Below are 13,275 nucleotides of genomic sequence, written 5' to 3' on the forward strand. Positions count from 1 at the left end.
GACTTCAAATTTGGACCCTTGAAGTGTAACTAAATTTGAGCCATTGAATAATGATTAAAAAAATAAAATTTAAGTCTAAAATAATACAATCATTATAAGGTATAAAATAAAATAAAAAAGATGTTACCCAAAATGTAGGCATCAATCATAAAATGTCTTTAATTCAAGAATATCTCATTGACTTTTTATAGTTTGGGTCTTATTATTTTGTACATTATTTTTTTTCTTTCAAAAAATATTGAGGCAACAAAATAAAATATTAAAAAAATTAATATGTAATTTTATAATAAAAAATGTAAAAAAAAATCAGATATAAAATTAAAATTAATTCAAATTTATACCGTTTTAAATTATTTAAGCTTCATATAAAAAATTAAAATAAATAAAATAATTTTAAAATAACACATATTATAATTTATTATTTATAAATCTATTTTTATTTTTCTTTATTTTTTTCCTTTTTTATAATATTTTTGTCAAAATTTTGCAGAATCACACATAATTTCCTATTTATTTTTATTATTATTATTATTATTATTATTATTATTGTATTTTTTGGTGGAGGTGGACACGTGGCATTAAGATTCGGCGCAATAATTTTTTAAAAATACGGCCGAAACTAAAGTGTGTCGCCGTGTCTCACATAGGGGTTAGGACTTTAGGGTAGGTGTAGGTGTCTGTGTGGGTACTCACATCACGTCCACATTCATTAACGCACGTGCCATTATCTTTATTTGCCTGATTTTATTCCAATAGTCCGCGAAGCACGTGATCCGTTCCCGCCCAAAAATAAAGCCCCTCATCAATGGTGGGACCCACGCCAGTAGTGGGGTGGGTACTTTCGAGGTGGACGCGACGAAACAGCGTCCCCTACCACAACATGCTGCGAAAGTACAATTGTGCCCCTCTTACATACTTTTCTTTCTCCCTTCGATTGTGGAAAATGATGCATTCAACCTGCGCAGGTTGGTCGATTGATAATTAATCTAAAACCAATTCGATTTAAAAAACAATCAGACCAATTCGAAATTGAAACTTTTTAAATGTATTTATATAAAAATTTACTATTTTTTAAATGTATTTATATGAAAATTTAATTAATAAATAAGACAAAATTTCAATATAATAACACAAAAGAATTAATATAAATTTATATTTAAAAAAAATAAAATATATATATAATATAATATAATTTTATCTTTTTCTTAAAAATAGAAATTTTTTAATATTATTATATAAAATAATATGCATTATAAATATTATAAAAATATTAAATTGAATTCAGATTAGATTCAGGTTATTCAAATCTTAGTCTCAGTCTAACCTAAATTGAGGTCAAGATTGAAAAAATTAAATCCAAGTCCTACTTGAGTATTGAAAATGATTGTCCAATCCCGTCAAAATATCAGACTTTTAAATTGTACCCCTAGAAAAATAGTGGGAGAATTACCCAAAAGGGTGGACTGGGCAAAACAATTACTAGAAATTGTGGTATCTTTTAATAATTCTTGGAGAGGACTTTAATAGGCTTAATATGCCAAAACTGTCATTTAACTAAAACTTTTAAAATTCAAAGTATTTAAAGTATATCACTTGATTTGTCAATACATTTATGATACATGGGTCCCACATTTATTGTAATTATTGATATTTAAATTTTAAATCAAAATTTTGGGTTTAACCCTTACAATTATATATAATTTGTTATTTAGATTTACTATTTAAAACAAAAATACTTTTAAAAAATATTTTCAAAATATCATTTATTGTTTTTTTTACCTTTTTATTTTTATTCTAATTTTTAATTTTATGAAGAAAAAAATAAGTTTTATAATTATATAATAAAAATGATGATTTTTTCATATATATTATATAATTTTAAATTGATAAATTATATTTTTGTATTAAATTTAAGGAAGATAAAATGTTTAATTTTTCATTCGGATTCTCTAAAAAGAATAAGAAAATGATAGAAAATATTTAATCATTTTTTATTTTTATAATAAAATAATTTTAAAAAATTTATATGATTTTTTTTTTCCTTTGCATAGTGTTTTTTTATTTTAATTTTCATATAATTTTTTTTTTCTCAATGCATCTAGTGGATGATGTTAATATATTTGATATGTTGAATATTAATAAGGTATAAAAGGTGATCCTCAATATTATTACTTTTATTATAAAATACAGGCATAACAAAAATATGTTATAATTACAATATAAATACACTTACATTACAATACATTACAATAAAACCTAATTAAGAAATTTATGATTTTTTTTTATAAAAATGGTAATTTTGTATGATCATACTATATTTCACAACATACCTATATCATAAATAATTTTTGAAATCAAATAAAATACTAATTTGAATTCACGTAGTTTATATATATATATATATATATATATATATATATATACAAAAATTATTAAATAATTTCAAAACACTAAATAAATGTTGTTAATATATTAATACGATGTATTAATACCAATAGGGTATGAATAAACATTTTTAGAATTATTACTTTTATAATGAAATATAGATACGACATAAATGCATTATATTTACAATATAAATACACTATCATTACAATATATTACAACATAATTTAATTTATTTTTATTTAATTTTTTCACGTGCTATATTACCCAATGAATAATTGTGAGTTATTCCATTTAATAGGTGTGTGTTAGTCAATTGAATATTTATATATTATTCAATTGATGAGTGCTCGTAAAAAATAATTATTTATTATATTATAATAACAAAGTTTTTAATTGTATGTTTTATATATAAAACGATATAATAACTTTAGGATATGGTTTTTATTTATGAGATATTAAAATTTATTTTTTTTACAAGGTTCTTTAAAAAATCTCAATTTTTTTTTAAAAAAATAGCAAATTTTTAAACAATTAATTGTTCAAAAGTGACAACAATTTTTTCAAGTTGAAAAATGTACCGTTGATTGTCTATCAACTTGTACTTATCATTATGTATGGGCCCCACATCATTTATCAACCTGTATTTATCATCATGTATGTACCCCACATCATTGACAATCTCAATTTATTTATAAATAATATAGAAAACATATTCAAGGGTAAAATTGTCCTCTAAAAAAGTGAGCCTTCATAGTCATTATTTTTTCTAACCCACCCTTTTGAGTAATTCTCCCAAAAATAATATCCACTTAATAAAATTTATAAATATATTCTTAATTTTAAAGAATTTTTCATTTTTGAGAAAAATACTTAAATATGAATGAGAATTAAAAAAAAAACAAAAATATTTTTTATTATATATATATAGCTATGTTTAGTTTCCAAAAAATATTTTAAAAATATTATGAAAAATGATTTTATCATATTTGGTTAAATTATTTAATCTTTATGTAATAGAAGAAAATAAATAAAATAAATTTGAAATAACATATAAAAATAATTTATTAATTTCAATTTTTTTCTTTCTTCCTAATTTTTTTTTTCTCTCTATTTTCTCTCAAATTTCCTAAAAAAGTAATGGTCATTTCACATCCATTTTCCATTTACTAAAACAAATAAGAGCTTATGTTTGGCTTGAAAATGAAGCAAATTCTTGTACAAATTTTACTAAATATGAAGTCCTTTCACACTAAATGATGGTAAAAGAAATGTGCAAAATATGTTTTTATTTTTTTTTTAAATAACATTTTTCTTTGGCCCCATCACCACCATCCATACCATATGAGTAGGTGTTGAAAAAATGGATAAAATCATGGTAGGTTGGTATTGAAAAAAATGGTTAAGTGATGGCACCATATATATTTTTCATAAAATAATTTGATATATATTAATTTGGATTTGGATAATTATTATTATTAATGTGTGAAATGATAAATAATATAAATATTTAATTCTAGAAGAGTCTAAATACTAAAAAAAATATTATTCCATATTTAATTATATTAAATACCTTTGCAAAGAGACAAATTCCATTCATTAATTGTCATGTGTCAATAATTGACTAATAATATATCCATTCACATGTCATACAAAATAATTTGATAAAAAAATCAATCAAATCAAATCAAATATTATAATGATCATAATTAATTAATTTTAATAATTATCATAATAAATAAAAACTATTCTAGATATTGAAATAATTAAAATAAATGATAATTATCTCTAAAAAATCAAGGGATAATATTAAAATAAAATAATAAAATCCTTAAGTGTATAAATAGAGGTTTCTCTCCTTCCGAGAAAATTTGAAGAACTACTAAAGAAATTTCTTACGACTCAAGACTTCAAGAACATTCAAAGATTTCTTGAAGAATTGATGAAGAATTTGAATCAAAGTTTTCTTCTTTTTATTTAAAGACTTCATGATGTACTGTTTATTAAGGAGATTTTTTCATCCAAAATTAAGCATCAAATTACTTAAAATGATATTTCTATATTTGTAAGGAGAATGGGAAGATATATTGGAGATGATTTTTTCATCCATAAATTTCTTTTATTTTAACAAATTTGTATTTCCAACCTTATCTATGATCTCATCTACATAGTGGCATTTAGATGGTGTTTTTTTTTTCTAGTTTTTTCAAATTTATTTAATTTTAAATATAACTTAAAACTATAGTGTTAAGTATTAAGTAATTTATTTTTTTAATATTTTATTTCTATTAAGTATTAAAAAGTAAGAAAAAATTAATAAGCTACTTTAATATTTAAAAAAAAGAAATCAATATTTTGAATTTTTTTTATTTAGTAAAAAAAATTTAAGAAATAAGTAATTAGTTAAATTTGCTTTCACCAAAAAGTTTAAAAAACAATTTAAATTAAATTGTTAACTTAAAACTTATTACTTATTTTTTTATTTTTAGTATTAATGTTATTTAGTAAAATTAACTTAAAAAATTATTTTAAGTTATTGAATTGACATATTTACCCCACTTAGTCATAATTAATGTTTATTATTAAAAAATTTAACTTAATATTAAATAATGAATTTGTTTATTAAACATCCGTACTTAAAAGTATTACAGATTTGTAAGATAATATTAACATATTTATTAGAAAAAAATGAGTCATGATTTGGTAAATATATTCTCATTAGATGTGGACAAACAAGATCAAAAAGAAATTTGGGATTAGGAATAAGATAACTAATTTGTCTTAATACTTAAAGTCATTTTTAACATTAAGTTGTAATATTAATTTATTTTAACAAATATGTTTAATTTACTTAATAACTTAAGTTAAGTTATTAAGTTACTTTTAAGTCATTAAGTTAATTTAACAAACGCCTTCTTAATTTGTATCTAGTAACTAAGAAAAGAACTAATTTTTATTTGAAACAAATGTATAAATGTATATGAAAAATTACCATAAATTTTTTTTTCTTTTTTTGGTAAAATATTATATATAGTAAATAATTCATAAGGAGATAAATAGAATAAGATATAAATATTTTATTTTTTTAATAGGATAAAAATATGTTAGAACATCTCCATCATATATTCCAAGAAATGCAACTTGTTGTACCAACTAAAAGTGAATTTATATATAAATGGAATTTTTATTTATAAATGGATTTTTTTTTCCACAAAAAGCCATCCATTTAAAGTAAATATTTTGAAAAAAACCAAAAAAGGAAAATTTGTATTGAAGGGCACAAATTATTTTCTTTTATTCCTCTTCTTATTAATGATGGTGCTTTGTTCTAAATATCCAACATTATCCATTGGGATACTTCATAATAAGACAAGGAGAAGAGTATTTATCCTCACACTTAAAAACTATATATTAAAAGTAAAATAATTTTTAAAAATAAAAAATTGAAATAAGAAAAAAATATATATTAATCAATCATTTTTTATCATTCCCTTCTCAAATTTTGTTTCTACCATAATTGAGAAAATAAAGTATAATAAAGATATATTTTGTTTTTTTTCCTCAAATAATTTTATTCATTTCTATCATAAAATTTAAGAAAAAAAATAAAAACTTATATAAGTCTAAAAAAATTTGTCATTTTATATCTATATATATATATATATAAAATAAATTGTGAAAAAGTGATTAAAAAAAATTATTGATGTAAAGAGAAAATACAAAAAATAGAAGTACACTTCACAATTTTTTTATTTTTTTTTATAGAAACCAAGAAATTAAAAAAATATAAATTTATAAATAGTTCTATTAGTTTTAGTTTTTTTTATTAAAACCAATAAACCTTATATAATTTCATTGACACTTGAGTTTTGGTGTAAATACACTTAATTGTCATTGACTTTAAATTTCCGAAACTAATACTTTTATAAATTTATTAAATTTATTTTTTTTGAGAAATTTTAAATAAAAACATTGGAGATAGATTTTATTATTTAAAAATAAAATTTATATATGAAATATATTTATAGGGGTGTTATGGGTTAATGTATTTATAGTAAACTACTGGTTATCAATGAAATTAACCCTAATATATATATATATAAAAGAAAATTTAAAAAATATTAGGCTGGCTGGCCAATCAGCATGGGAAACCATTTTTATATGATTTTCCTTCTTTCCCACTTTCTCTGAACTGCTATACTTTCCAACTATTAATGGCCCCACCTTTCAAGGGCAAATAGTAAATTCGTAAAGGGAAGAGCAACTATAGTTAGTTAATTGAATCCGAGATTATAAAAATCCAATTTTCCAACAACTTTTGAGACACCACATCACCATGGCTTCCGTTTCAGCCAAAATCATTTTCTCCACCGCCGCCGCCGTCGCCACCGCCACCGGAGGCAACACCACCACCACCAGATCATCCTTTCTCCCCGTCTTCCGCCGCGGCGCCGCCACTCCTCTCCCCCTAAAACTCTCCCACCGCCGACGCCATCATGTCCGCCACATCACCAACGTCTTCAAAACCGTGGAGTCCCCTGCGGCCCCTCCGGCGCTTGATCCGGTCCGGCAGGTTCAGAAGCCGACGATTCTGGTGTCGGAGAAGCTGGGCGAGGCAGGGCTGGAGGTGCTGAGAGAGTTCGGGGAGGTGGAGTGCAGCTACGATCTGTCGCAGGAGGATCTGTGCAAGAAGATCTCGCTCTGCGATGCGCTGATCGTGAGGAGCGGCACGAAGGTGACGAGAGCGGTGTTTGAGGCCGCCAAGGGGCGGTTGAAGGTGGTGGGGAGGGCCGGAGTCGGGATCGACAATGTGGATCTGCAGGCGGCGACGGAGTTCGGATGCTTGGTGGTGAACGCGCCGACGGCGAACACTATCGCCGCGGCGGAGCACGGCATCGCGCTGTTAGCTGCCATGGCCAGAAATGTTGCTCAGGCTGACGCTTCGATGAAAGCTGGTATATATTTGTACCTCCCCTTTTTTTCCTTTTTCCTTTTTTCTTTAAATCTCGAGTTTATTTATTTACTTTCGTTCTTTTCATCTAAAAATTGGCATATATAAATTATAAACCAAAATCGATAGAGAATTTGTTAACTTTATGTTTTTTTTTTAGTTTATGATATTTATTTTATTATAAAATGTTTATTTTACAAATATCAAATATTGTAATTTATTTATTATAAAATCACGGAAATATTCTAAAAATTAAAGCTCCAAAACTTGCGGTTGACGTTGTACACTTGTGCCTCAAACGTCTCTCAATTAAATTAAGTGGCATGTATTTTGCCCTTTTTGATAAAGGGTATTTATGTACTTTAACTTCTGAATTTTGGAAATAAAGAATTATGCTCAAATTTTTTAGGAAATTATATCGTACCCCACAATCATCTTTTTTACATCCTAACTTATATTCCCACTATCAAATCCATTTTATCGTTCATTTAGAATATGTTTGATAGTGATTTTAAGAAGTATTTCTAATTTTTTTTAAATTACTTATAATTTTTCAAGTATTAGAAATATTAGAAACATTTTTTAAAATCAATGTGAAACATATTTTTATTTATTTTAATTGTTTTTTATTTTTAAGTGGGATAGTTGTGAAATTTAAAAATTAATTAAAAAAAATTGATCAATGAAAAATGGAATTATGATACTATGATCTTGGATAGAGAGGTAAATTATTGTCTCAGATGACAAAAGAATAATCGTATGTCTTGAAAGATAGATTATTACGAGTTTAAGAAGAAACTTGCCTGAAACTACCTTGGTGGTCGAGATCGAGCTATTATGTGCGATGGATCTAGAAAAAGGGTGATTCTAGTTAGAAAATTAGCAAGTTTGAACTGATTGAAGGTGTGTGGAAATAGTCAAATAGAACTTTCTATTTTTCTTTAATAAAATGAAATTTTATGATTTTTTGCCACAAGATTATGGAAATTTATACATTTTTTATACTAAATTCTTTTTTTGAATATTTTATATATTTTTACGAAAAATTACAAAGTATGCATATTTTGCTATACAAAGAGTATGATTGAAGTAAACATCATCTCTCTTGTTCTCAATGCTTTTATCTGGGGTCAGGGGAGCAAAAGCCATGGACCCCTCCACTGAAGTCTCTCACTCATGAACAAGTGGGTCAATAATTATCTGACTGCGACCCAACTTCTCTAGTTCCAGTGACTTGGGTTTTAATCTATTTCTTCGTACCATGCGGCGAAGAAACCTACCAAAACCTACCGAAATAATTGAATGCCAGAAAGTCACTGCTGTGCCTATTTAACCAAAACTTGTCCACAATGTGGGTCCTTGTTCTTGAAAATTCTAAAAATGGCGCCATTTGTCATTTTTTTTTAAATACCTTGATGTATGATACGATTATATTTGGGCCCACCTGCAGAAAGTTTCAGAACTTTGATTTTTCATTAACATTGCCGTGTTAAATGCTGCAAAAATATCTCAAAGTAATTGAATATTCGACAGGTTTGTTGAGAACTTGGCGAAAAGTGTCCATCGAGTCCCCGTTCTGGAGAAATTTACAAATTTTTTTTTTTTGGTATTTACAAAAATACCCCCATTATATGTGATGGTGATGGAGATGGGGATGAGGTGCATCATAGCATTTTTAGGTCACTGTCCAGATATCTTGTGATTTCTGTGTATGCAGAATAGTATAGCCGGGGGGATTGAATCTTCTCTTGTCGGTTTCTATTATTAGTGTTGGAGATTTTCTTTGCCTGTTTGGTTGGTGGCATGTCTTATTCATTTGTTCTTTGGTAGTGGGGGTCTTGAATTTTTCTGATCTGTTGCTTTGACTAGATGCATTTCTGGATGGCATATCAGCACATGCCCATGTGGGCGGTTGCACATGGTACTTATGTGTGGATTCTGTGGAACATGTCAAAATCATATCAAGAATAATGCCATTCAAAGATTATTCAAGTTTTAGAATTTGAACTGATTAGAAAGCTGTTGTGGGTTTTAACTGTGTTGTTGAAGCATTGTCACTGATCAGATGTTGAATGATTGCATGCTCATAAACACTCATAATCTAATTTCCTTCTCATTTGCTTTAAAGATGTATTAGATATAGATTCTGTTTATTGTGGATAAGGAACTGATGAACTATGAGCTTAATCAGCGATTGCAAGGATAGCCCACTTAGATTTGTCCTTGAAATCGGCCTTAATTTTTTAATTTTTGATGCTAGAGTTGGATCTGTACCCTATTATTCAAGAATCTAGCTCTGTTTTTCTTGTCCTTGACTGTTGTCTTGTTGCTCTCAAATTATAATTGGAACAGAACTCTGCATCTTGACCCTGCAGGATAGATTCTTTTATTTCATTATTTTGTTACTTTTTGGTCTTGAATGAAATGTTTCGAGTATCACCCCATGAGGCCAAAGGCAGAATTGAAACCTTAAAATTTAAAACCTACCAAAACCCTAATTCCACCTGGATACCATCTGAGTGTAGTCTGATTTGAAAGAAAATGCATTTGCCGAATGCTTGTTCGCGAAACTCCTTAGAGAATGACAATGAGGAAACAGCCATGAAATTCTTGATGGTTAATGATATGTATTATCTCAATGGCTCGATAAACAATTCATTGGAACTCTAAGTGTGAACAAATATTTCTCAGTATATCTGCCTACACTTGCCTAAAAAGCTATTAGACCAGAATGGTTCTTGCAGACAGGTATAACCAATGGTTTCTAGTTGAAGATTTATGCCTCCTACTCCACCTTGTCTACCAGAAGTTGCTTGAGAACTGATTGAACTATTCTTTTTTCTTAGCTTGAAATATGGCACCAAATTTTAGTGATGTGCCACATTCTTCATGATAAGACTTATTGTGCTACTAACCTTAAAAATTTGGAGAAGGGAAAATATAACTTGCTGCACTTCTGCAGGAAAATGGCAACGTAACAAGTATGTCGGTGTCTCTTTGGTTGGGAAGACATTAGCTGTTATGGGATTTGGAAAAGTAGGATCTGAAGTTGCAAGACGAGCAAAAGGCCTGGGAATGCATGTCATTGCACATGATCCATATGCCCCAGCTGACAGAGCCCGAGCTGCTGGTGTCGATTTGGTCTCTTTTGATCAGGCTATCTCAACTGCTGATTTCATCTCTCTGCATATGCCACTCACTCCTACTACCAAAAAGATATTCAATGATGAAACATTTGCAAAGGTGAAGAAGGGAGTCCGCATCATTAATGTCGCTAGGGGTGGAGTCATAGACGAAGATGCATTAGTGAGGGCCCTTGATAGTGGAGCAGTTGCTCAGGTATGATAAAAGCAAAGATTCCAATGTTTCCAGTAGTCTCATTAAGATAATCTAGAACCCCTCTATAGACATTTGTCCTTTCATTTGCCTATAAAGTAATATTCTTGTACTGAGAGAGAATTTTTTTTCTGGTAATTTGTGGGACAGGCAGCACTTGATGTGTTCACAGAGGAGCCCCCACCAAAGGACAGCAAATTAGTGCAGCACGAAAATGTTACTGTGACACCTCATCTTGGAGCTAGCACAAAGGAAGCACAGGTTTGGATCTTCTCATGGAAATTAGATATGATTCATCTCCTTTCTCGATTTCATGTTTTCATCTCACTGTTTTATTCCCTAACCTTTCTAACCTTCTGTACCAAACATAACATTTCAGGAAGGTGTAGCCATTGAAATTGCAGAGGCTGTAGTTGGAGCTCTGAGAGGGGAACTCTCTGCCACTGCTGTCAATGCTCCTATGGTCCCTCCCGAGGTAAAGATTGCCTATTATTTCATGTTGTACACACAGAGGTCTAAAGCTTACATATAAATTCATGTTGCTTATAGGTTATCTCGGAGCTGTCTCCTTATGTTGTGCTAGCAGAGAAGCTGGGTAGGCTAGCTGTACAACTAGTGGCTGGAGGGAGTGGAATTAAATCTGTGAAGGTGGTGTATAAAACAGCCCGGGACCCAGATGATTTGGACACAAGACTCCTCAGAGCCATGGTCACTAAAGGCATCATTGAGCCAATATCCAGCTCATTCATCAACCTGGTGAATGCAGACTTCACAGCCAAGCAGAAAGGCCTCCGCATTAGTGAGGAGCGGGTGAGCATCGACTCGTCCCCTGAGAACCCAGTCGAATCAATCCTGGTGCAAATATCCAACGTGGATTCAAAATTCGCAAGCGCTGTATCCGAGAGTGAATACATAAGCATTGAAGGGAAAGTGAAAGATGGGATCCCCCGCCTCACATGTGTCGGCTCTTTCAGTGTGGATGTGAGCCTGGAGGGAAATCTCATCCTGTGCCGACAGGTAGACCAACCTGGCATGATCGGACGGGTTGGCAACATACTTGGAGAATGCAATGTGAACGTGAGCTTCATGAGTGTAGGAAGAACCGTCAAGAGAACACGCGCCATCATGGCTATTGGTGTGGACGAAGAACCCGACAAGGACACCCTCAAGAAGATAGGAGAGGTGCCTGCAATTGAAGAGTTTGTGTTTCTCAAACTATAGAAGAGCACATTGATCCAATGCTTGTGATATAAGTTCAATTTTTGTCAGGCAAATAAAGCAGTCAGCTCTGCGTCTCCATAATTGCCCAGAATGTGAGTTTATGCAGTGATAGTCCGTCACCCTGCTATATAAAAGAAAACGGGAGGTAGTTTGTGTCGGTGTGGTGGCATTCATCATCAAAGTCTATAGTCAGGTGGTGGCATTCATCCACTTATGTGCCATCTCTTTTGTTGTCTTGTACTAGTAGTAAGCTGTTGTCCGTGTTTTTGTTGTTTTCGGTATTGTTGAAGGGGAGCAGTTCCATACAGGCGGATAGTATGGCTCCTAGGATTTTTAGTTGTGAGAGTTACAAGCTGCCAAATGAACTTTCCTCCAAGTTGTAATTCACATTTGTAGGAAAAATGGTATGTGAATCATAGAGGTTGCTCCATTTTTTACTTAGCAAAAAGGTGTTGCCTTATATGTAATTGGCTATTCACAACTCTGTTTTCTACTTCTTTTTTTTAATCATTGATGAAGCTATAGAAGTCCTTCCAAATCATCCTTTATTTTTATCAAATCCAATTTTATCAAAATGTAGTAAAATAAAATAGTAAGTATCAAACAATTAATAATGGATCTCATCATAAATAACTAATTAAAAATATATTTTTAATCTTGTTTATTTTTAATCCTGCATACCAAGCATATGCCAAAAAAAAAAAAATGTGGCTCATGATTATTTATATTTGTATAACTATCGACAAAAATTTTATAATCGTGAAATTAAAACAATTTTCTTTTAACTTATATAAGCTTGTCTATGGGCTTAAACGCCATCTTGGGTTAGGTTGCTTAAATTAGCCCACTGTGTCTTAATTAATTAATTAGTTTATTGGGCTCAATTAATTAATTAGTCCAATTGAGAAAAACCATTCATATTTATCAAAATACCTTTGTGGACACATATGAATAAAAAACCCAAATATTCCTTAAATAATGTGTTACCAAGGAATATGAACTCAAGTGGGGATAACTAAAACTCATAGAAAAATATTAGCTTCTTTCAAATCTAATTCTAAAGTTGATTCAATATCCCACTACAAAGAGTCAACTGCATTCTACCATCCTATGATATTAAATCAAGAAATAAAATTTGAGTCTTTGACATACCAACAACTGCACAGAAGCTCATTATGAACTGATATTCGTAATCTAAAAAGGTGAATGTTATCAATCTCTCAAGATTACCCCTATTATCGTTGAGTATCAAATCCTCTTATTATGTAATCAATTAACTTACTCTAGTCCTCTAAGAGCATATATCAAATTCCATTTAAGTAATTATTACGATCATAGTTTTCATGATCACATATCCCTAGGATCACCGAAGAGGATACATT

The 13,275-nt window shown here is 29.5% G+C and overlaps 1 protein-coding gene across 1 annotated transcript; it reads left to right on the forward strand.

Moving 5' to 3' along the window:
- Positions 1-6,694: 6,694 nt before the first annotated feature.
- LOC117922268 (D-3-phosphoglycerate dehydrogenase 1, chloroplastic-like) lies at positions 6,695-12,415 on the forward strand. The gene is made up of 5 exons (XM_034840341.1): positions 6,695-7,340; positions 10,299-10,675; positions 10,823-10,933; positions 11,052-11,147; positions 11,222-12,415. The coding sequence occupies exons 1-5, from the start codon at positions 6,722-6,724 to the stop codon at positions 11,891-11,893; spliced, it is 1,875 nt and encodes a 624-aa protein (XP_034696232.1). The 5' UTR covers positions 6,695-6,721; the 3' UTR covers positions 11,894-12,415.
- The last annotated feature ends 860 nt before the right edge of the window (positions 12,416-13,275 follow it).

The sequence above is a fragment of the Vitis riparia genome, chromosome 9, assembly GCF_004353265.1.
Source record: "Vitis riparia cultivar Riparia Gloire de Montpellier isolate 1030 chromosome 9, EGFV_Vit.rip_1.0, whole genome shotgun sequence".
Lineage (NCBI taxonomy): Eukaryota > Viridiplantae > Streptophyta > Magnoliopsida > Vitales > Vitaceae > Vitis > Vitis riparia.